General features: G+C 36.5%; 1 protein-coding gene across 2 annotated transcripts in view; it reads right to left on the bottom strand.

Annotated features, from left to right (window-relative positions):
* EML4 (EMAP like 4) overlaps window positions 1-26,211 on the bottom strand; it is a 159,197-nt gene that overhangs the window by 34,589 nt on the left and 98,397 nt on the right. For both annotated transcript variants that reach the window (XM_055327266.1, XM_055327267.1), the window contains 8 exons: window positions 22,378-22,501; window positions 20,989-21,138; window positions 19,945-20,014; window positions 18,263-18,373; window positions 15,932-16,027; window positions 11,210-11,344; window positions 10,956-11,091; window positions 431-582 (listed from right to left, as the gene is read on the bottom strand). In XM_055327266.1, the coding sequence (XP_055183241.1) occupies window positions 431-582; window positions 10,956-11,091; window positions 11,210-11,344; window positions 15,932-16,027; window positions 18,263-18,373; window positions 19,945-20,014; window positions 20,989-21,138; window positions 22,378-22,501 (974 nt within the window). The remainder of the gene's footprint in view (window positions 1-430; window positions 583-10,955; window positions 11,092-11,209; window positions 11,345-15,931; window positions 16,028-18,262; window positions 18,374-19,944; window positions 20,015-20,988; window positions 21,139-22,377; window positions 22,502-26,211) is intronic.

The following is a 26,211-nucleotide window of genomic DNA, read 5'->3' as shown; positions in this document are numbered from 1 at the left end:
CCCTGAGCACATAATACTTGTCATATTGTGGATACACTTGGTGCATGACATAGAGCAGACACATACATAGATAATAAGTGATTATTATTAAGTCCTCGGTTTAAAACATTATTTTTAATTTTAAAATCAAACTGGCTATTTTTTACACCTTAGAATTGGATACTGTATCTGATGAATTTTTGTTGAATTTTAAGTCTGCAAGATGATATTTTTGGATCACTAAAAAGTAATCTCAGAAATAAAAACTTAGTCTCCCCAGTATACATATATATTTTTACTTTTTCAAATTTTGTCTAATGAATGGTCCTTTTTTCGAAATGATAAAAACATGCACCACTTTCCCAGGAAAGTGTGTTAACTTAATGTGAAATGAAAGGTAAGCATTTAGAGGACTTAAGATTTTAAAATCTTCATGTTGTTTCATTCTTACCTCTATTTCTCTTTCAGGATTCAAATCATGATCCCACAGAATTATTTTTCTGTCTTTCCCTCCTCCAGTTAATAACATTCCATTTCTCATCTGACAAAGTGTGAACACACTGCCATCATGAGCTTTGATTTGTTTGCTGATCTGATAAACACCTAATAAGATGAAAGAAAAATAAAAACACTAGTGATATTTTCCATCAGACTTTAGTGTCTTTTTGGAAGAAAACTTTATAGAGTCAATAATCAAAAGTTCCTCCTTCTGCATTCAAGTCAATATTTAGTTACTCTGAAAACATTTCAAAACAATTCTTACAAAAAGAGAAGCTGAAGTAGTGATAATTCCACAGACAACAGAGGATATGAGCTTCAGAACTTACTATCTCTTATAATCATCCTATATGGTAGGTAGGGTAGATATTACTCTTCTGATTGATTGATTTAAAAGATTTTACTTATTTATTCATGAGACACAGAAAGAGAGAGGCAGAGACCTAGGCAGAGGGAGAAGCAGGCTCCATGCAGGGAGCCCGATGTGGAACTTGATCCTGGAACTCCAGGATCATGTCCTGAGCTGAAGGCAGACGCTCAACTGCTGAGCCACCCAGGTGTCCCTACTCTTCTGATTTTAGAGCTGAGGACACAGAGGTATTTAAGTGGCTTAGCCAATACCACATAGTTAGTGACAAAGCTGTGATGAGGATTCACATCTTCACTCAATGTTCCTTTAAACTTCCCCCAAAGTCTTCATTTCCTGCTGAGATAACAGCTATAATATTTAGTATTTAATATCCATTGCTGACACGGAGGTCTTTTGCTCTGCCAACAATTGCCCCCTTTACTTGCGAAGAAATGGAGGACTAGGAAAGGTATTGAGGTGGAAGTAGGCACTGGTAGCCTGAAGCAGTGGTTTTTGATCAACTAGAGAAGTATTTTAAAAACTGGTCTGGCTGTACCAATGCGATGGTTGAATGATAGCCCAGCTTTCTTATATGCCCATAGCACTTTATAAGTATCCAGGAGGGACAAGACAGGTCCATAAAAAAATATTTTCAATAAAGTCCACATGAAGATTAAAAAAATTAAAAACAAACAAAAATTATTTATATACATACAATTGGCCCCTGAATAACAGAAGGGTTAGGTGTGCCAACCCCTTGCGTAGTCAAAAATCTGTGTATAGCTTTTGACTCCCCCAAACTTAACTACTAACAGCCTGTTGACAGGAAGCCTTACTGATAATATCAATAGTTGATTAACACATATTTTGTATGTTGTATTATATACTTACTGTATCCTTCCAATAAAGCTAGAAAAAATATTAAGAAAAATTTAAGAGGGGCACCCTGGGTAGCTCAGTTGGTTAAGCTTCTGCCTTCAGCTCGGGTCATGATCTTAGAGTCCTTGGGATCGAGCCCAACATTGGGCTCCCTGTTCAGTGGGGAGTTTGCTTCTCCCTCTAACCCCGCCCCCTGCCCTTTTGCTCTCTCTCAAACAAATAAAATCTTTAAAAAAGAATGCATTTACAGTATTGTAAAAAATGGTATATGAGTGGACCCATGCAATTCAAACCCACCTTGTTCAAGGGTCAACTATGTATGCATGTGTGTATATTTTATATAATCAGACCCTCTTTTATTTTTTAAGTAGGCTCCACGCCCAATGTGGGGCTCAGACTCACAATCCCAAGATCAAGAGTGGCATGCTCCACTGACAGCACCAGCCAGGCATCTGTCAGATCCTCTTTCTTCAGGGTGAGGATAAGATTTTAGTACTCAAACTATAACCACTTCATTTCCTGAGAACTTTTTCTCTGGTATTTATGATACTGTAACTCAAAGAACTTCTTTATCTGGCTAGTGAGCCTGACATAGCAAGAGGCAAAGCTCTTTGGAAGATACCTGGTAGAATTAATTAGGTTAAAAATGGGAAGGTACTGCTTTGTTTCAATATGGCCAAAGTCAAATGAATAGATCTTCAATCACTTGCAAAAGTGAAAAAAAATTACAAGCTTAAAAATTATTCACTGGGAGAAATGGGTGAAGATGGTTAAAAGGCAGACTTCTAGTTATAAGATAAATAAGTTCTTGGGATTTATTTTAAATTTTTAAGATTTTATTTATTTCAGAGTACCAGAGAAGAAGGGAAGGTGAGAGCGAGAAGCAGACTCCCCTGGGCAGGGTGTCCGACACGGGGTCAATCCTGGGACTCTAGGATCATGACCTTAGCATAAGGCAGATGCTTAATTGAGCCACCCAGGTGCCCCCATTAAGTTCTTGGAATTTACACATAACATGGTGATTACAGTTAACAATACTGTATTATACATCTGAAAGTAAAGCTAGGAGTAGACCTTAAAATTTCTCCTCAAAAGAGAAAAATCTGTAACTGTGAGGTGATGGATATAAACAAAACGTACTGTGGTAGTCTTTTTGCAATATAAACATATATCAAACCAAATCAAATCATTATGCTATATACTTTAAATGTATACCAAGTTATATGCCAATTATATCTCGATAAAACTGAAAAAATTCATTTTCTAGACTGTCCATCAGCTGGATGGATAAACAAAATATGGTATGTTCATAATAGGTAATAATATTATTCAGCCATAAAAAGGAATAAAGTACTGATACATTTCACAACATGGTTAAACCCTGAAAACATTAAGGTTCCAATAAAAGAAGCCAGTCACAAAGTACCATATATTGTATAATTCAATTTATGTGAAATGTCCAAAATAGGCAAAACCACAGAGACCCAAAGTAGACAACTAGTTACTAGAGGCCAACGGGCGGGAGAAATGGGAAATGACTGCATTATAATGGGCCCAACGTTTGTTTTTGGGGTGATGAAATAAATGTTTGGAAATTAGATAGTGGTGATGGGTGTAAAACTTCGTGAATGTACTAAAAATCACTTAATTGTACCTTTTGAAAGGGTAAATTATATGGTATATGAACTACATCTCAATAAAGCTGTTACTGAGATTGTTCACTTTTAGCTGCTACTTTATTTAAAAATTAAATAGTCCTAAAATTTGTAGGACTTTGGTATTCTTGAAAAAAGAATGCTACAGCTAACTCTAAAAATTACTCAGTGTGAGGGAGCTAGTGATACAGGTATTTAATAAGTGGGTATATTTGGCAGGGAGATAGGAAAGGGCTTGCCTGATTTGGAGTAGAGCTTGCTCGAATCAGCAGAGCTGGGAGCAGAACTCCAATAAACCTGCTATTCATATCAACTGCTCAGCTTATGTCAACTTTCATCACCTAAAAATACTTTGAACACCACTACAATTGTGTCTGGTAAGATAGCCAGACAATGATCTATCATGGCTCAGATGTGACCAAGAGAGAAAAGACATGGGAAAGATGTAATTTTTTTTTTTAAGTAGGTTCCATACCCAGCATGGAGCCCAGTATAGGGCTTGAACTCATGATCCTGAAGATCAAGACAGAAACTGAGATCAAGAGTTGGACGCTTAACTGACTGAGCCACCCAGTCACCCTGAAGTGTGACATTTTTAAGAGTACTGTTGGCTTTGTTTGGGCATTAAAAAAAAAAAAAAAAAAGCAAAGGGCTTACTTTCTTATGAATAGTCAAATTAACAAGAGTAGTATGAAAGTATTATGGTACCATGCAAGAAATTACAAAAAGCAGAGATGTGGATTTCATGGATCTCCATCAAAATGTAGAACAATGCAATACAGTTTTTCTATTTTATTTTTTTTTAATTTTTATTTATTTATGATAGTCACAGAGAGAGAAAGAGAGAGAGGCAGAGACATAGGCAGAGGGAGAAGCAGGCTCCATGCACCGGGAGCCCGATGTGGGATTCGATCCCGGGTCTCCAGGATCGCGCCCTGGGCCAAAGGCAGGCGCCAAACTGCTGCGCCACCCAGGGATCCCAGTTTTTCTATTTTAAATTCAGTCTTCATACTTCCATGTGACAAAAACCTCATTAAATACTTCAGATCTTCCTAGAATGATGGAATGTTAGAAAACAGAAAATAAACTTGAGGAACAAATACTTCATTAAGAATAAAAATACAAAAATGAGAGAGAAAGAGAGAGAGAGAGAGAGAGAGAGAGAGAGAGAGAGAATAAAAATACCTAGGTAGTATCAGCTCCATGAGATTTCCACTCTCGACCTCCTCCCCCTTAAGAGCTATTTCCTGAGGAGGACCTAATATTAACTGAGATAAAATTTCTGTGCTTCAAATTTAAACACATTACCAAAGTTCCCTTTAGATAGTATTTACCAATAAAACAGATTATCGATCGAAAAATTCTTTTCATGGGCCTGTATTTTTGATCTTCCAATTTAAGCCAAAAATACCTACCAAGAAAAGTAATTATCCTTTAATTTGAAAACCTATTATACCTCCAGGTGTAATTACAGCCAAGTCTATCCAAGGTTAATCGCAAAACCCTTTTCATTTCTAACAGAAAGTTTCCTTAAAAAGCAGTTTACCAAAAAAAATAAAAAATAAAAAATAAAATAAAAAGCAGTTTACCTTGACTGCCAAATAAGGATAGTTTAGAGGGTTTTCTGTGCCTGTTTATGGAATTGAGTGTCAGAGAGATTTTGAAATTTATGTTATATTATTAGCAACTGGTCAAATGTGCCTATGTTGATTGGAGAGCAGGTAAAATGGTGTTTCTTAGTTTCTTTCTTTCTTTTTTTAATATTTTATTTATTTATGAGAGAGAAAGAGAGAGAGAGAGAGAGAGGCAGAGACACAGAGGAAGAAGCAGGCTCCATGCAGGGAGCCCGACATGGGACTCGATTCCAGGTCTCCAGGATCACGCTCTGGGCCGAAGGTGGCGCTAAACCGCTGAGCCACCCAGGCTGCCCTGTTTCTTAGTTTCTTAAAGGAATTTGGAAAATATTTAAGAATAATGGAAATTTAATGATCTTGTAACATTCCCCCCTCCCCCCACTGAAAACTTAAGAATTATTTCATGAAAGAAAATTTTGAACTTTCTCATGTATGTAGGAAATAGCAAATATCTTGTATTCACAGGAGAAACAGAAAATACTGAAACAATCTAAGTGTTGACTGGCAGATGAACTGATAAAATGTGGTATATGCACACATACACAATGGAATAAAAAAAGAGGAAATCCTGCCATTTGTAACAACATGGATGAACCTTGAGGTATTATGCTAAGTGAAATAAGTCAGACACAGGAAGGCAAATGCTGTGTGATCTCACAAGTAAAATTTTTTAAAAATGAACAAACAATAGACTGGTGATTGTCAGAAGTGGTGGTGGCAGAAACAGGTGACAATGATCAAAGGTACAAACATCCAGTTATAAGATAAATAAGTTCTGGGGATATAATGTACAGCATGGTGACTACAATTAACAATACTATATATTGTACATCTGAAAGATCCTGAGTGTAAATCTTAAGGATCCGTGGTAATCATTTTGCATATATACAAATATCAAATCATGATATTGTATATTTTTTATGTTGTACACTTTATGCAATGTTATATGTCAATTATAGCTCAATAAAACTAGAAAAAACAGAAAATACTAATTACTTTGAAGATTCATGTTAATTAAGTTAAGGAAAAATATCTTGGATGCAAGAAGAAAAAATACAAGAGAGCTTATGAAGCATAAAATATAGTTTTGGTCTCTTTTCATATCTACCAGATTACTTCTGCCATACAAAAATATCCCTTTATTAGACGTTATCACTTATCACAGTATATTCAGATCTTGGTTGAAAAGAATGCCAGCCACGGATGCAGAAATATCATACTAGGGAATATGCAAAATGGATCAATCTACTGAAATTTTGGCAAGAATTTAAAAATGGAGGGGCAGGGATCCCTGGGTGGTGCAGCGGTTTGGCGCCTGCCTTTGGCCCAGGGCGCGATTCTGGAGACCTGGGATCGAATCCCACGTCGGGCTCCCGGTACATGGAGCCTGCTTCTCCCTCTGCCTGTGTCTCTGCCTCTCTCTCTCTCTCTCTCTGTGACTATCATAAATAAATAAATAAATAAATAAATAAATAAGTAAGTAAGTAAGTAAGTAAGTAAGTAAGTAAGTAAATAGGAGGGGCAGCCCAGGTGGCTCAGCGGTTTAGTGGCGCCTTCAGCCCAGGGCGTGATTCTGGAGACCCGGGATTGAGTCCCACGTCAGGCTCCCTGCATGGAGCCTGCTTCTCCCTTTGCCTGTGTCTCTGCCTCTCTCTGTCTCTCATGAATAGATAAAATCTTTTTTTTTTAATAGATAAAATCTTAAAAAAAATTAAAAATGGAAACTTTGAGTTTTTTAAGCTTCTACATTTATTTCACTGCACTCATCAAACCCTTCCTAGTCATACTTACAGCACTAAAACCCTCAAATGAAAAAGAAGAAACAAAATTCTAAGTGAGCGTGCCCATAACAGGATCAATCATATGGCAGAGTACAACACAGTCCACTTCAGGTGCCCTGCAGTTTATGAAAATTAGATTTCTTATTTCCTATATGTTCATATGCAGATTTTCTTTGCACAAAGGCTAAGCCCCAAGTTTTTCAGACAAAAACCAAAATAAAAACCTCTCCCTGGTTTGCCACCCAGCACACATTAAGGCTAATGAAGGGTACATTTATACCCAAATTCTGCTTAGTGTTGGAGGATGACCTGTCAACAATTTTGATAGACAATGCTGTTCCCTTGTATTTCTAATACTGAACAAACGAACCCAGGAAAAAGAAAACAGAGATGAATGGGAAAGGATTTTTTGGGGGGAAGGGGGGAGGATTTTTAAGAACCCTCAATCCACTGCCATTCCTTCTCATGACTTTGAACCTAAAACTGGACAAAAGAAGCTAAAGAATGCATGGCCAGTGACTGAGATCAGGATCACTGGTAATACAATTTAAGGGTTAATTTCTATTCAACTTACCTGCCAAAGAAATTCAGCTGAATGGATAGGGGAACACACTACTATAGCATCTCAAAAAGTATATAGTATAAAAATCTGCACAATTGTAAGAAATCTACGACACTTTCCATGAAAATAGTGCTTTCATCAGTACCACTTAAATCTTATTCCTACACTAACACCCAAAGGTGATTAAAGTCATTTCCTTAACGATTAACAAATAATTTTCACGCAGCTAGTACCAAATGCCAGACATTGTGTTAGTCCTAGGAAAGTCTATTAGGAAAGACAGACGTAAACTAGGGTTTTTGTTCTGAGCAGAGAAATAAGGATTCTTTTACTCCTAAGTTATTTGTGGTGATTTCCACGGTCTGATGCAGATTCCAGATAGACAAAGGGAAGCTGTTTGTGCGTTTAGGGTGAGGTGGATGAGTAAGAGAAACAGCGTGTACTGCTCTGCCATTCCCTAGGGGAAATGTCTCAGAAAGCCCAGGTTGCTTTCCTGTCAACCTCCACCTCTTTTCTCAGAGTCTGATTGGTCTAGCTAGTTTTCTTTCTGCTGCTACCACTTGTTGCTGCTAATAAAGAATCTCCCTGTTCCCAGCCCACTGATTTTAAAAAAAAATGAGGTTTTAAAAAGGCTATTTTCAGTGCTGTTCCTCTAATTTTCTCATCTACCATAGAAAAGGGCAAAATATATTTGTGCGTTTGGGTACAAATGGGACTTAGGAATATATCTGTATTGGGGCACCTGGGTGGCTCATTTAAGCGTCTGCCTTTGGCTCAGGTCATGATGGTGGTGAGCAATGCCACATGCTCTGCTCAGTAGGGAGCCTGCTTCTCTCTCTCCTTCTGCTGTTCCCCCCACCCCCACTTGTGCTCTCTCATGCCTGCTCTCTAAATAAATAAATCCTTAAAAACAAAAAAGAATATATCTGTATTTCTGAGGACAATCAATTCAAGATAAAGCTAAAGAAATGCCAAAGCCCACTATGGGGGGTGGGAAGAGGGGCTGTAGTAAGAAAAAGAATGGGACCAAACTATGGGTTTATTCCTTTTCCCTCCTCTCTCATTTTACTGCCTCTTTCTCACATGGCCATGCATAGTGCCCTCTAAGAAACCACCAGACCCGGGATCCCTGGGTGGCGCAGCGGTTTGGCGCCTGCCTTTGGCCCAGGGCGCGATCCTGGAGACCCGGGATCGAATCCCACGTCGGGCTCCCGGTGCATGGAGCCTGCTTCTCCCTCTGCCTGTGTCTCTGCCTCTCTCTCTCTCTCTCTCTCTCTCTCTCTCTCTCTGTGACTATCATAAATAAATTAAAAAATAAATAAATAAATAAAAATTAAAAAAAAAAAAAAAAAAAGAAACCACCAGACCCAAGGGAGATTGAACCCTCTAGTCTGTTGGCAAGTTGTGAAAAGGAGAAGAGAAAGGTAGGAAATGTGCCACAAATATAGTAATCAGGAATCATTCTTTATTACTATACCATAAATAACTGCTAATCATCGGCTTTCAAGATCTTTAATCTCAAAAACAGGCTTTTGAGAGTTGGAAAAATAGTTTTAATCAACAACTGTTTAGAAAATAATACCTCTAAATTTATAGGATTTTGGTTTTTTATTTAAAATTCATTTATTATAATATGTTCAATATCCATAGATAAGACAAAGATTTCAACTGGATCCCAATTCCAACAAGTAGAACTCTGAAGTAACAGTCTGATTATGTAATGTTTTACTACATTACTATTCTTTTTTAATTCATTAAAAATTAAAAAAAAATTTTTTAAATAAAAACCTTAATACAAGTCATCTTTTTTTTTTTTTAGATTTTAATTTATTTATTCATGAGAGTCACACAGAGAGAGGCAGAGACAGAGGGAGAAGCAGGCTCCGTGCAGGGAGCCCAGTGAGGGACTTGATCCATAGACCCAGGATCACCCCCTAAGCCAAAGGCAGATGCTCAACTGCTGAGCCACCCAGAGTTGTCTTTACTGAGAATAGTGTCATCCTGACCCTCTCCCACCCCTCATCTATCCACATAAGACATCATAGCTTCTAGAGCTCCAGTCTCAGAATTAAGATGGAGGCTCTTGCTCTTTTTCAAAGATAATTCTTCCTCATGCCCAATCCAGGCATTCTCATCTAAGATTTTTAGTCTCCTCTTTACTGGCAACTCCCATTTTACTTTCAGGTTCTAGGCAACCTTAAAAAGATACTGACTGACTCTAGTAACTCTCTACTTCCCATTCCATTTTCATCTTGGATTCTCATTTGAGACCGGCTCCTCTATACTTAGCTGTTTTGGGGCTTTAATGTTCTGTTGATATTGCAAACTACTAATGGTCATTTCTTGGTTTTTATTCTTAACTTCTCTACAGCACTGATAATCCTAGAAACTTTCTCCACCCTTCTTCAAAGGCACTAAATAAAGAGTTCTATCTCAATTTTTTTTTTTTTAATTTCACTTCTACAATCCTTGCAGGGTCTTTTTTGGTTATCTAACTGGGAGGATAAAGGACCCCTGGCCTCATAACTCTTCCTCTATGGTGAGCTCACTTCACCTAGAATTTATAGTTTTTCCTTCTTTTCTTTTTTTGGTTAATTTATTTGACAGAGAAAGTGCGAGAGAACACAAACAGGGTGAGTGGAGGGGCAGAGTGTGAGAGATAAGCAGGCTCCCCACTAAGCAGGGAACCCGACATGGGGCTGGATCCTAGGACCCTGGGATCATGACCTGAGCTGAAGGCAGACACTTAACTGATTGAGCCACCCAGGAACCCCGAGCTCAACTAGTTTTAAGGCTTCTTGTGTATAACTCAAAAAAGCTGTATCTTAAGCCCTACTTAAATTATCAATTTTTTAGTATGTATTTAAATTGATAGGAGAAATTACAAAACATTACTACTTTTTAAAATCAAATTTCCTTCAAGTTGGCTATCTATTGTCTCTGTTAACACTCTTACATGATAAACTAATTCACCTTATCCTGGATGCCTCACATTCATAACCATCCTTCTACCTCTGCTTGAACTGTTTCCCTAAACTGGGATCAAGGTTCCATATCTTTTGTAGTCTTGTACATTCATTATGGTGTAGCTTAAATAAACTGTTTCTTTTGTGAAGTCTTTATAAAACACTAATGATCAGGATGATTTCTCTCTCTCTTTTTTTAAAGATTTTATGCTCATGAGAGACACACAAAGAGAGGGGCAGAGATATAGGCAGAGGGAGAAGCAGGCTCCATGCAGGGAGCCCGACGCGGTACTTGATCTCAGGACCCCAGGATCATGCCCTAGTCCAAAGGCAGACGTTCAACTGCTGAGCCACCCAGGTGTCCCAGGATGATTTCTCTCTTAATCTTTATATTGTTTAAATTAACATGTATCTATATCATCTCTAATTACGTTGTATTAGCCTCCTAGAAGGAAAGGTTGAATATAGTCAAATATAGGCTATATATGCTCAGCTAGTAACTGTGTATAGAATTTAATTTTAAAAAACAGATTCCATCATGAAAAATCTTAAAAACAAAATGCATTTGGAGGACTTTAAAAATAAATAAAAATAAAAATAAACAAACAAACAAATAAATAAAAGTGAGGACTTTAATGTGAGAATACTGTACCTTTAGGCCCTTTCCCAGGGGTGGGTTCTACAGTAGTTTTGCTCCATATAAGTATGACTCCACCTGAGTCGCCAGTAAGAACATCTCCATTCCCCAAGAATGCTAAACATTGCACAAATTTTGGTTTTTCATATTTCTGCAATGAGACAATGAGAATTTTTCAGTTTTTTTCTTTGCCATGATGGTTTTGTTTACTCAACAATTTAAAAAGATCAAAAAGTTTTATAATGAAGTTATAACATTCTGATCCTTACCCCAAAAATTCCCTGTTTTCTTGTTAGTGAATTACCACTCCAGGTCCAGAAAAAGATATGAGATTTACCACATGTTATTATGGTGTTTGCATCTGTTGGATGGAACTCCACAGCCAAAACAACTTCATTTGTTGTCTGTGGATAGAGAAATAAAGCTTTAGATGAATGTATAACCTATCTCCATCAAGCACCAGTTATAGCTGCTGACAATCAAAGACTGGGAAACATTTTGAGAAAATGCTTTTACTTCCAAGATCAATTTTCCTAAGAAATTTTAATAGATTTTTAGAATAATGATTTAAATTTGATGTCTTCATACTACTGTATCATCTTTTTTGCTATTTATATATAATAATTGGACTAGGAGAACATATGAATTAGTTTTATATTCTTTTAATTTCTTACACATTCAGGGAAAAGTACATTAAAGCTAGCAAATGCAAGAGCCATGTACATTCTATCATAAAGACGGACTGTCATTTTGATTAAAAAAATTCTTAACTTTTTTTTAATATTACTATTGACCAAGAAAATATTACTAATTTAGAGATTTCTCATCAGGCTGAGGGCTTAAAGAATAGATATAGAATGGTCACTACTGATTCCTATAGAAATGAAAAAACAAAAAGCTACGAATTCTTATCTTATGCTTTTTCCTCAAAAAAAATCTAGAAAGGGAAGGAGTTAAGTTTAAAAGAATTGGAGAAAGAAAACAGGCATGAGAATCATAAAGCCATTACCAATACAGTTTTTTCACTGAAATTACTGAATTGAGGATATTTTTAAAACAGCATATTTCTATATATTCAGTAAATCACAACTGAATTATTAAATGTTTTATGGCAAAAGCACCTATTCAAACTTAACAGTGAGGTAAAATATACACGCTTATACGGCTGCTTATTGTTAGCTGATGTGAGTATTCCCATTTTTTAGAAAGATTTATTTTAGAGAAAGAGCATGAGCACATGCACGAGTGGGGGAAGAGGAGGAGGGGCAGAAGGACAGAATCTTCAAGCAGATTTCAACATGGGGCTCCATCCCATGACCCAAGAGATCACGACCTGAGCCGAAACCAAAAATCAGACACTTAACAGACTGAGCCCCCCAGGTGCCCCATTTAATGTCCATTTGTTAACTTAGGTAAGAACTTCAGGTCTATGAGAACACTTCTTTGCAAATCAACATGATAAAGACAATAATCTCATGGACAAAGTGAGTTAAACATAATACATTTTACGTTTTTTTAAAGTAGGTTCCATGCTGGGTGAGGCTCAAACTCACAACCCTGAGATCGAGACCTGAGCTGAGATCAAGGCTTAATTGACGGAGCCACCCAGGACCCTACATTTTTTGTTCTTCTACCAATAAAATGACACTTGATCTAAATTTAAAATTTTTCCCATGGCTCCAATATTTCTGCAAATTTTACTTTTTTACTACTAACATTTGGGTTTGAGGGTCTTACATAGGCACATATATAAAACCCAAATAATCTTTTTTAAAGATTTATTTATTTATTTATTTATGATAGACGGGGTGGGGGGGGGGGACAGAGACACAGGCAGAGGGAGAAACAGGTTCCATGCTGGGAGCCCGACACAGGACTCAATCCCGGTACTCCAGGATCGTGCCCTGGGCCAAAGGCAGGCGCCAAACCGCTGAGCCACCCAAGGATCCCCAAGACCCAAATAATCTAATCTGAATGCTTTTTCCCATTAACCAGAATTCAGATTATAAAATGAGGCAAAAGAGCAGTAACTTTTCTTGCTATATAATTCTCCATGATTATATATACACCTAGTAGGTCAAAGTAAATTCTAAAGATAATGTTAATAACAAAACAAAAATTATTTATCTTTCAGAGATGACTTTTTTTTTTTTCAAAGTAATCTCTACGCCCAATATGGGGCTTGAACTCACAACCCCAAGGTCAAGAGTCACAGTCTCCCAACTGACCCAGTCAGGTACCTCGATACTGCCTTTTAAAAACTGCAATGCTGAACAGTCCTTAGTTTTCACTTAGACAAGTCAAAACTACTTCACAGTTGAATCTTATGCCCAATGAATTAATCGAGGGTTATAAAACCAACTACAAATATTTCCAGTATACAAACCCAAAATGCTAGTGGTAAGATTCAATATATAACTTGAAGTAATCTATGAAATTAAATCACTTGGGGGTAGTGACAATCTTACAGGAGATTTTACTTTAATTTTTATTGGTGTATATTATGTATACAGAAAAGTACTCAAATCCTAAGTACACAGCTTGATAAATTTTCACAAACTAAACACTTCTGTACAGCAGTTCATATGGGTGCATATATTGTAATTTGTCCATTCTCATTACTATATAGTATTCCTTTGTATGTAAAGACCACAGTATTGATTTATCCATTCTCCTACTGACTGGCCTTGGGGTAACTTCCCTTTTTTGGATATTTTTCGATTACTTGTCTTTTGGTCAACACATGGAAATACTTCTGTTGGGTTTATATCTAAGAGTGGAACAGGATGGTAGAGGTATGCACATGTTTATGATAATTCAACTTTAGAAGGTAATGCCAAACAGTTTTCCAAAAATGGCTGTGCCAATTTCTATGTTCAACATATAGCAATGTATGAGTTTTAGTTACTTCACATTCTCATCAACATTGTTTTGTCTACTCCTATCCTTTCATATTTTCACATATACTCAGCTTATAAACTTCCATGAAAATCATGCTGAGATTCTATGTTGCCAGTACAGAACAATATGCAGAGAAGTAAATTTTTTTAAAATTTATTTTATTTATTCATGATAGACACAGAGATGCCAGACACACAGGTCGAGGGAGAAGCAGGCTCCCTGCAAGTAGCCTGATGTAGGACTTGATCCTGAATGCTGGGATCCCACCCTGAGCCAAAGGCAGACGCTCAACTGCTGAGCCACCCAGGCATCCTGAGAAGTACTATCTTCATAATACAGTTTCCTATCCATGATTATTATATATTCTTCCATTTACATAGGTCTTCTTTAATTTCTGTCAGTAAGGTTTTAAAGTTGCCTTATTGAATTTTAAACATTTAAATTAACTAGGTATGTATCAACTCCTCAAATTTCTGGGACTTAGGCAAAAATAGAGCTCACCTACAGTGGAGGAGAATAAGGTCAACAATACACGAGGAAAGGAGGAGAGACAAGAGAATCAGTGACCCAGTTCCTGAACCAAGTCATTCCTGAGACAAAATTCCTCTTTAACCTTTACTAATGGTGTTCTTTTTCTCCTTAACCATGAATCAATAAATTCTCTTTAAATTATCTTTAAGTTGTTTTCCAGTCACTTGCCCTGGAAAGAGCTCTAATACAGACATCTGGGATACAGAGCTTAGGGAACTTTGGTATGAGAAGTGAGGGGGAAAAGGGTTTCTAGCTTGTGCAAGAATGTGGAATTTAGTGAGAGGTGAAACTGACTGGGGGCTAAGTATAGATTGGAACATGTTGATTTTGACTTGCAGGATAGGACATCAAATAAAGATGCCTAGCAGGCAACAAGAAATATAGGTTTAAGTATGCAAAAGAGATATGGGCTAGAATTAATTGATATGGGACACAGAGATAGTAACTAAGGCCACAAAGGCATATATATGATACTAGTGGAAGACATGGGACATAACTCTGAAGAATACCAACACTGAAGGTCCTGAAAAGGAGATCAAAGAGTGGCCAGGAGGAAGAAAACCCAAGACTTCCTCTGGTAGCCTTTACTACAAAGGATCAAAATTTACCCATTTCATTTCAGTATAATGTCCCAATGTTTCAATGCTGAATTACTCTGAGTGATGGCTGAAAGACAATCTATATCCTCATTTGTTTTTCATGGTTTGAAGTTTCCTGGCATGTCATATTCTTTTCCAGTACAATCAATCTACTCTCTTTCTTTCAAAAGATTAACTTACAATAATTAAAAGAATGACTCTTCTTGACCGAGCTGAAAGCTTGAATTCAAGCTTATACCAAACAAAACTGCTAAGAGAGAGTAGTACACAACTAAAGAGGAATGTGATGTTATTTAAGAGTACAGCAAATATGTCATAGGCTTTTTATAGTCATCTTGTCACTCTGAATCCCTCTGAAAGCCAGTAGGAGGGAGGCCATTTCCACCCATATAAATACAGTTGCAATGTTAACCTTATATTCTTCTTTTACAATTTACAGCCTGATGCACACCAAGGGATCAACTCTATAACAATTATAAATGCTGTAGCATTTTATGTAGTAATCCCATAAATGTAATTAAGACCAAAAAAACTTACTGTTACATATGCACATAGGATTTTTGGTATGTCATTTATATTTCTAAGATGAATTTTTCTGTTAGATTTTAAAGATTAAATGAAGTAACAAATTTTGTTAAAGAAGCCAGGTCGATAGCCCTCTACTTTGGCATTTCAGTAGCACAATGTGCCTGAAACATCACCAGAAGTTGGTTGAAGGTGCTTGACTATTTTATCTTAAGATACTTTAAAAACTGACTTCAGAATCTATAGATACCATCATAGAAACTAGATTATAAATAGGTATTATTTAAAAATACCATTAGAATGATGGCAAATCAATAAATCTAATGAATATGGCCAGTTGCTATGCTCTTGTAACTTAAGGATATGTAATATTTTTCTAAGGCTCTACAAAACAATATATTCTAAAAATAATAATTAAAATTTCTTTTGGTTTACCTTTATTTCCGCTCCTTTTGATTTTTTCTGCCAATCCCATACAGTAAGCATGTGCTCATTGGAGTCATCGATAACACATAAATGAACACCTGAATCCTAAAGAAAAGCCGATTAAAGGCATTTAAAAATTTTCAGACAAGGCTGACTTTCTAAGAAGAAATACCATATTACTAAAACTGCCAACATTAAGATAATCCCAAATCCTTTAAACTCACAACTCCTTGAAAGAAAGGATTATACCATTTCCTGACATTTTCTTCAGAAATATAATGAGGATTCTTGAAAAAATATTTTCTATTTTTAATTTTTTCCCCTAGGTTAATTTCCACTTGCCATCTAGTTACTTCTGTCATTCAGAGATAGCAATTTAGCTTTCCATGATATACCTTACATTAACATAAGATAAATAAAACAAATCCTCTTCTACTTTATAAAAATATTTTTTAAACTCTTGAGAGAGAGAGAGAGAACATAGGGGGCAGGGGCAGAGGGAGATGGGAGAAAATCTCGCGCAGATTCCCCACTCGGGTGGAGCATGACGCAGAGTTTGTCTCATGATCCTAAGATCATGCATGACTTGAGCTGAATCAAGAGTCATACACTTAACTAAGCCACCCAGGTGCCCCTCTTTTCTATTTTTCTGAAACCATTTTCTTTCTTTCTTTTTTTTTTTTTTTTTTTTTTATTTACTTATGATAGTCACAGAGAGAGAGAGAGAGGCAGAGACACAGGCAGAGGGAGAAGCAGGCTCCATGCACCGGGAGCCCGACGTGGGATTCGATCCCGGGTCTCCAGGATCGCGCCCTGGGCCAAAGGCAGGCGCCAAACCGCTGCGCCACCCAGGGATCCCTCTGAAACCATTTTCATTCACATAATTTAAGTCTCTTAGCTTAAGGGGAAAAAAAAGGTGGATGATATTTAAAAATTACTTGTTTTCTAGTAACATTTGCAGTATATGCCTAATGATGTATATGGGAGAAAGACTGTGGTAAAGAGTAAGAGGTATTAGGTATTAAGGGAGGGGAGAGCTTACTCTCTTCTATCTTTTAGCCTATATTGGAACAATTACCTAAACTAGGAAAAGTTAGAGTATGAGGCAATACAAGAGAGTCTTTTTTTTTTTTTAAAGATTTACTTACTTATTTATTTATTTGAGAGAGAGAGAGAGAGAGAGAGAGAGAGAGAGAGAGAGAGAGCAAAGACACAGGCAGAGGGAGAAACAGGCTCCATGCAGGGAGCCCGATGTAGGACCTGATCCCGGGATCCCAGGATCCCGCCCTGGGCCAAAGGCAGGTGCCAAACCGGGGAGCCACCCAGGGATCCCCAATACAAGAGAGTCTTAATGGTACCAATAAGATGACAAAAGTCCCTGCTACAGAAATTTAGGGGTAAAAAAGGTAGTGAAAGTCCTTCTGTCTGCTTATCTCCTTATATAAACACCTTTGTCACAATTCTTGTCTCACTGGACCTCTGGACATTCAGTACCATCAAGCTAGCAAAGTTCCCATGTCCACCCAAATTTATCTTTCTGTTCTAAAAATGTCCCTTCCACTTCCATGTCCCACGAAACGCCCATAATCCATAATAAACCTGCTGACAGCTAGGAAATGAAGAAGTAATATGAATACATATAAAGTGTGAATGAGGCCAAATAAAATCTGGAGGGATATCTGTATTTGAATTTTAAAATCATGGAACCTAAAATGTAGATCTCCCGGATAGTCTATAATAATTACATACAATTCAAGAATAAATACAATGTTTCAATGGGTAATATCCTTATTTTATTTTCCCCTCAGAATAAAGTCTCAAGGTTTAAGTAAGATTGTTAGGTACTCAATTTTAAGCTCCAGTGGTCATCAATTCAGAACCAAGATAATTCAAGATTTTAGTGAGTACAAAGGCCTGATTATTTCATTTGTTCCAACATGACATCAAGAAAAGTCAATAATTGTGCAGAATCGGCCAACTTTCCTGTCTGTGAATTTCCTAAATAAAATAGATTTATATGATTCAAGCTGAAGCAAAAGCACATTCTACTGCTTATTTCTATTATATGCTATGTATATATTCCTCTAGCCATCTCCTGCTACTACATAGGAATCCTATTTCAGAACAGAAGTATAATTAGGTATAACAACTTGTAACCCAAATAAACCAAAGTACTTTAGTACCTAGGTTAAAATGCTGGTCATTGCTAAGCATTAGCTAACAATTCAGAGTTAGCACTTTCTATAAATGTGCACGCGCGCACACACACACACACACACACACACTGAGTTTTCTGCTTCTTTGTGCAGCCTGCTTACTTCTTGAAAAACTGTTACTTACTGCTTTTGAAAAATCCAGGCATCCTACTCCACGCTCAAAGGTCCCAAGTCCAATAATTTGCAGTGTGGATAAACTAACTGAATCCCACACTCTGACATGGGGTTGCAGAGGCTGCAAAAACAAAGGGAAAAACACAAGATAGCAAGACTAACTGGTATTCAGGGGGGTACAAATAAATACTACTACCACACAGAACTGTCTGCTATCTTTAAAAAACAGTAGGGATGGATAAATATCTAATATAAAATAGCTACTACATTAGACATGATCCCAAAGAATCTTGAACAGGTATTTTCTTCTCATCGTATGAAAGTAAGAAAATAACAGTGATAATAGTAGTAGCAGCAAATGATGTAGTATTTACTATGTCATATACTCTTTCTTATAAAAGATGTTTTTATTTATTAATTTGAGAGAGACAGAGAGAATGAGTGGCAAGAGTATAAGCAGGAGGAAAGGTTAGAGGGAGAGGGGGAAGCAGATTCCCCACTGAGCAGAGAGCCGGATGCAGGGCTGCTCCATCCCAGGACCCTGGTATCATGACCTGAGCCAAAGCTGACTTAGCCACCCAGGTACCCCTGTCATATACTCTAAGTACATATATTAATTCATTTAATCCTCATAATCCCATGAACTTATGTACTACTATAATCACCATTTAACAGATGAGGAAACTGAGATACAAAGAGTTAAGTAATTTGCCCAAAGTTACACAGTTACTAAAAGGTAGAGTTAGAATTCTGACCCAGGCAAATTTGCTCTGGATACTCTGCTTTTAACATTATTTTCATTCCCAGGAAAGTAATAGTTTTTTTCTAAACAGTGTCCAACAAATTGCTAAACAAACAGCTCCTAAATAGAATTGGAACTGGTAGGGGTCTTAGAAGTCATTTAATATGACCATCCCAACTCCTTTTTCTAAATAAAATGAAGCCAGAGAATGTCATGGGTACAGTCAGACATGTTAATAAGTCATCAAAAATACTCACAGTTGATCCTTATAAGTAAGGGACTTATTATGTAAACCAATTTAATAATATTGAATAGGAACTGAAAATTTTTAAAGTGTCACCAGTTCTAGGCATCTATAAAATCAAGAAGTCCATCAATGTAGTGAAACTTCTGGCAAACACTGATAAGTTATGCTATGTTAAAAAAATAACAAGCTTATGAGTCCAATGTAGTTACCTTCTGGCAAACACTGATAAGTTATGCTATGTTAAAAAAATAACAAGCTTATGAGTCCTCCTAATTTTCCAAGTAAGTAGTTTCCTTAGCGTGAATACTTATTTTTTGAGAAAAACATTTAAGTAGTATGATTCTCAAAATTTTGTTTTCTGGAATGTTCTTACATTCTAGTATTTTTCCCCCTACTTATACTAGAAATCCCTTAGTTGCCTTTTTTTTTTAAAGACTTCATTTATTTATTCATAGAGACACACACACAGAGAGAGAGGCAGAGGGAGAAGCAGGCTCCGCGCAGAGCCCGACATGGGACTCGATCCCGGGTCTCCAGGACCACGCCCCAGGCTGCAGGCAGCGCCAAACCGCTGCACCACTGGGGCTGCCCCCTTAGTTGCCATTTAAGAGAATGAAATAAGCAAGCTGTGGTTAAAATTATGATTAATTCCATTCTAATGGCAATGTCACTGGTACAACACATAAAACACTATGCCACTCACCCTTCCATCTTTATCCACTCCAGCTATCTGTCCAGTTGCGATCCTAATTTTGTCAGGATGTATAGCAAGGCTAAAAAGCAGTATTAACAACAATTTTAAAAATGGAAAACATGTGAAACAGCTGAAATATGCCTTGGTATCAACATCTGTCAAACATTTTTCAGTTTTTAATCATTAAAATATTCTCATTGTGACCTGTTTTATTTTCTTTAGCAAATCAAGTATCAACCATCTAGAGGATTTCTTTTCTTTTTGGCCATACTTTTTCTTTTTTTGCTAAACTAAATAGACAAATTAACAGAACAGTAAATTCACAATTGTGACAGAATAAATTAAACTGTCTTAATCTGTTCAAGTTCCTTTCTAGTCCTGCACATGCACAGAGACAGATGGTTTTTGTCCTAATGAAGAAGCAGTTGTGCATGGTGCAAATGTTATCTATTACATAGTCAGCATTTTCCCTGTTTGCTATTTAATCCTTATACATATTATTGACTTAACAGCTCTATCATTTCTTCTCTTCTACAAAGGAGCACAGTGAACATATTCACACATAGTACCTCCAACCTTTTAATTAGTTCTTAATGCTAAATTCTTGTAAGTCAAACTTGGTGCAAGAAACTCTTAAATACAAACTGAAAATATTGCAGCATATATGCCCACAGGATAAACATATGAGTGACTAGCAAAATATTTAAAAAGATGTCTTCCTATCCATATCTAGGCTCTACATCTTGTAGCCAAGGGGTAAGCTCATCAAGAATGTAAATTTTTTGTAGTAGGTGTTGCTCATTACTTTCCAGAAGAGTACCAATTTAAATTGTCCTAAGAAATAAAAATGCTTTAAAAATTCCAACTTCCCCATATTAAAATGCCACTTTTTCAAATATACTCTACAGAATGCCTATAGTATCCTTAAGATCTCAGTTCCCCACAAGAAACCATTTCTAAAAAAAAAAAAAAAAACAAAAAAAAAAACAAACCCAAATTAAAAAGAAATGCAAAAATGACAAAGAAAATAGAGAAGTGTTCAATGATACCAACCATTTCACACAGTCTGTGTGACCCAGGTAGTGTCGCTGAGTTCTCTCCTCATAATTAAACAGTACTACTACTGATGCTATGAAATACACTATTTCTCCGGTAGGAAGAAGGTAAACATTAGCACGACAGTCCTTTCCTCGATAACCATATCTTAATCACAAGAGTCAAGGTTTTTAATAAACACAATTTTTAAGGTGTAAACAAGTTTTTCATGGATACCTAAGGGAATCAGGAAGGTATAAAGAAAACAGGACTGTCAGAACTAGGAAACTCAAGTCCTGCCACTATTCAGGGTGCAATCCTGAGTTTTTAATTTGTATAAATCTTAGTTTCCTCATTCCCCAGACAAATACCTATTGAGTTCTTAACACGTGGCAGATATAAAGCTCAACACACAGTTCTGAACAAAACAGAGACTGGGTCCCTGGGGCTATGCCCTGGCAAAGATGACAAAAACAAACACCAACTATATCATTAGAAATTATGGAAAGAAATATAACAGTATCCTAGGAGAAAGCATAGAAGGAACACCTAATTTAAAGAGAAAGTGAAAGAGAGGGATCAAAAGAAGGGATGAGAAAATGACATTTATGCCTGACCTAAATAATGAGTATGACAGTCAGGTACAGTTTGGTAGGCAGAGTGTTTATTAAAAAGTACAGAATTACAGGACTGGTGAGTTTTCCCAAGCTAATAACTGCAGAAATGAGGGAATGAATGAAAGAGCAGAAGAGGAAAGAGGGTATAGGAGAATGGAGGCAGAAAGCAGAATTCAAACTACTAACTCCATTCTGCTTCATGGAGTTTCTCAAAGGTTCTAAGAGAAAAATTTCTCAGTGAAATTAAGAAAGCTCTTTTATATAGTCATTTTTTATAAAGTCTGGCTGAGAAATTAATTCTGGAATTAGAATCGATCTTATTAATTTGAGCTCTTAACATAATTTACATATTTCAAAGGTTACAAAATGCTTAACTGATGTTTCCTTATTTAATTCTTATAACAGCTAAGTAGGAGTTATTAACCTCTTTTTACAAGGGAATTAAGGTTCAACTAGGGCTGGCAGAGCTGAGACTCCAACACTAGTCTTCCAATTCCAGTCCAATGTCTTCTCTACCACACTGAAGTCGCTGCCAAAACACATTCATATAATCCTGTTTGCCCTATCCTAAAGATATTAATTTAGGTGGTTTTATATTCCTAATAGCAAAATATATATATAATATGTGAAGGATGAAAGGTAACATCTCTTTACTTTCTCAAGTGGTTGCTATGTTTATAACATTTATTTTTTTTTGTATAAAGACAATTTTGATAGACATTAGGTAAATGAATTTTTCTTAAACTGAAGACAAAGCAAACAAATTTGCTGTCACAATAGAGAAGGATACACCCACTCCAGTTTCAGTTTCTCAGGAGGCAGTTCTGTTCTGATGTCATCATAGTTTTCAACATCAGAAGGAATGAACATCGTAATTGGCCGACCTCGCATAAACATTTTAACATATTCTCCTTCTGTTGAAACACAAGACAAAAATTAAGTCAATTTTCTGAATAATCATAGAGAAGTGGATTATTAAGGTGATATAGTAAGAACAAGACAAAAAATAGCTAGTTCAGAATTATATTCTTATTATACATAATTATTTTTATATAAAGACCTTGTCTAAAACATTGTAGGAAAAAACTGTTGGTCATTTCCTTAAATGATAATAACTATGTTCAAAATTAAACTAAACTAGACAAGAAAGCCAGGAGAGCTGAGGTAGAAAAATGAAAAAAAAAATTATGATGAAAGTTTTTCTGACAGTTGAAAATAAGAGATTATCAGGGCAGAAAATAACCATGTCCACCATAGTACTTGATCAACCTACTGATGTTTAATGATATACAAAAAACCTGACCTGAGAATATCTCATGAGGAGAAGAGTCAAACAGCGTCCTCTAAGTCAAGATGCGAATAGAGAACAAGAGCTCTGTCACACACAGTGAGTACAGCTGGAAAGGAAAGAAGACCAACTTCCCTCACTTCACAACTGTGCCTACAATCAGGGTTGGGTCTAAATTTAATTCAATTACAATACACTAATATTTTGGGGTGCCTGGGTGGCTCAGTGGTTGAGTGTCTGCTATTGGCTCAGGTCATGATTCCACAGGGTCAAGTCCTGCATCAAGCTCCCTGCACAGAGCCTGCTTCTCCCTCTCCTATGCCTCTATATGTCCTATGTCTCTCTTCGTGTCTCTCATAAATAAAATCTTTCAAAAGCCAAACACCAAAAAAACCCAACACATTAACAGTTTAAAGACAGTGCTAGGAAATAGTTTTCTAATTAGCAGCACAGGTTGTAAGACATCTTTTATTTATACAAAGCAATGGTTGTTTATAAGATGTACAACAATCTAAAACTAAAAATGTTAAAGTCTAGAATCAAATCATATTTATTGTGTATTTTTAATAAAAGGAAACAAAACTTCACTAAGCAGATGAGATTGTTTCTTAAAAACAAAAACCAAAAAGCAACACCCATCCTTGGCCCCAGCATCCCAATGACCTACATATAGATAAGTTTAGTAGAGGGGAATGGTGATGGTGAAATGAAAAGAAAACCTAAACAGGAAGGAGAAAAGCATGGGACTGAGTACAAAAGCACAGCATGTGTCTAGCACCTACCAACTTGTTCAGCATGATATGAAAAAACAGCATTAGAAACAGACTGGGAAAAAAAAAAAAAGCCACACAGACTGAAATGTGGTCATCAACCAGAGGCTGATACAACTCTAGGACCTCTAATAATAACCAAAGCTACTAAGGAGAAGAATACATAATAATTCAATAGTTTAAATAATGCAAACCATGGAAGAAGAAAGATAAATTACTTGATGAATGTCTGCAAGTATTTGCGCTTCTTATGGGTGAAAAGTTCAAGTTATTTTTATTATTATTACTCACTTGTGCTTGGCTTCATGGTTTGATCTAAGAACAGGCTAAGACCTCCCACACCACAGTTTTCACACCACATGAGATAGGTCTTTATTACTTCGGAATCTAAGAGTGGGCTCTGCTTCCTGATGATTTTTAGCATTGCTGGACTCCGATGAGAATGAAATGATTATCAGCTGCAACTATTTCTCTTCTGCAATCATCTCTATCTGCATTCTCCTTGTCCTTTCTTATAGGTATCAACTTGTTATATAATTGTCCTTAAGTTTTTTTTTTTAAAAAGAACATAAATTCTTGGGGTCCCTGGCTGGCTTAGTCAGTAGAGCACGCGACTTGATCTTGGGGTTGTAAATTGAGCCCCACACTGGATATAGAGATTACTTAAAATCTTAAAATGTATATTTATAATAAATATAATAAATCATAAAATATAAACATATTTATTATAAATATATATTATTTCCCCCCTTAGAGATAGATATTCTGTCCTTTGGAATTTCCCCCAGGATCTTCATCAAAATGCTTTCTGGATGGAAAAAAATAATTAGAAGATGATTCTGCCACTAAAAAGAAATTAGATGTCCAAAGGAAGGGATTTAGAAATGGTATCAAAGAAAACAAAAGCTCTCCTTTGCGAATAGAGACAGCTCAGGATACCTTATTAATGTCTCTGCCAGTTATCCTTTATCAATTATTCCTTTATCCTTAACAGCACAAGAAACTAAGTCAAAGCAAAGAAACTAGTAATTGTCAACTTTTCTAATATAAAAATGGCTATGCATGTCAGGGTAAGAATATTTTCTCTGCCTAGAAACTGGCAGTATATATGTTGAGGGCCTAAGATGTAATCTAGAAACCATGAACAATTCCTGAGACTGAGGGAGGCAATATCTTACAGTGGAAAGAACATGAGCTTTGGGAAAAGACTGAGATCTGCATTCCAGCTTTACTGCTGACTAGCTGTGTGACTCTGGTCTCGTTTTCCTAATACAAAAAATGATACTATTACCACCTGTGATTATGATTCACTAAATAAGACATCACACTGTAAAGGATAATATGAGATCCTCAACAAAAATTGATTCCCTTACCTTTGAGAAGGAATTGTGACCATTCTGAACACTGTCTAGGAACTGCTTATAATATGTGATTTAACACACTGTAGTATCCTCTTCATAAGCTTTAAATGGTCCACAGAACAGTATATATAGGTAAATAAGCTAGAATTCTATCATGTACACTTTTAAGATTTTATTTATGTGTGAGAGAGAGAACACGAGTGAAGGGTGGGGCAGAGGGTAAGGGAGAAGCAGGGCTCTCTGTGAGCAGGGGGCCCAACTCTGGGCTCAATCCCAGGACCCCAGGGGTCAGGACCTCAGCCGAAAGCAGATGCTACACACCTTCGGCCTGCATATAGCACACAAGTCACTAGTCTGCGATCTCTCCTCTCTCTCTCTCTCTTTTTTTTTTTTTTTTTTAAAGAACATCATCTTTACCTTGGGAATCAGATAAGATATAGTGTCAAAGAAGAATCTCTTCTCAACCATTGTTGAGTACAGATTTTCATCACAAACTTTTTCTTGAGACTGTCAGACTTTCTGATTTTATAGTCAAAGGACTTAACAGTCAATTTGCTTTATCCCAACGCTACTTTCTGGCTGTTCTCACTATAAAACTACAGTACCATGAAAGTCAAGAGGGGATGGGCCATGGGACCAAAGAAGATTATGAGATCAGTTACATTTTCTGGTGGTCCAGAAAAATAATTTGAGGAAAAAAATGACTCCGCTATTTCATGATAATTAGTAAACACAGTATAGGGCTTTTCAGAATTCAATAAGGAAGCTGCTTTTTACTGAAATATAATTAATCTCAACATTTTATCTCTTACTTGGCACTTTGAAAATTCCTTGGACTGAGTGGGAGGCTATACAGTATAGTGGAGAGAATACAAGATTTGTGATCCAGATAGTCTTGGTTTGAATTCCAGCTTTACGACTTACAGTTTATGTCAAATAAAAAAACCAAAAAAAAAAAAAAAAAAAAAAGAATTTTAAAAGAGGTAGGAGGGAAGAGCAGAGAGGGAGAATCTCAAGCAGGTTCTACCCCCATTATGGTAAAAACCCTGAGATCATGATCACCCTGAGCCAAAATCAAGAGTCGGATACTTAACCAACTGAGCCACACAGGTGCCCCTAAATAATCTTAACTGAACCTGACCAATGATAGCTTAATTATAAAATAAGAAGTTCTGTGGATACTATTGATAAAAATACTATAATCA

The sequence above is a fragment of the Nyctereutes procyonoides genome, unplaced genomic scaffold (assembly GCF_905146905.1).
Source record: "Nyctereutes procyonoides isolate TBG_1078 unplaced genomic scaffold, NYPRO_anot_genome, whole genome shotgun sequence".
Classification (NCBI taxonomy): Eukaryota; Metazoa; Chordata; class Mammalia; order Carnivora; family Canidae; genus Nyctereutes; species Nyctereutes procyonoides.
This window is presented reverse-complemented; position numbering and strand designations above follow the sequence as displayed.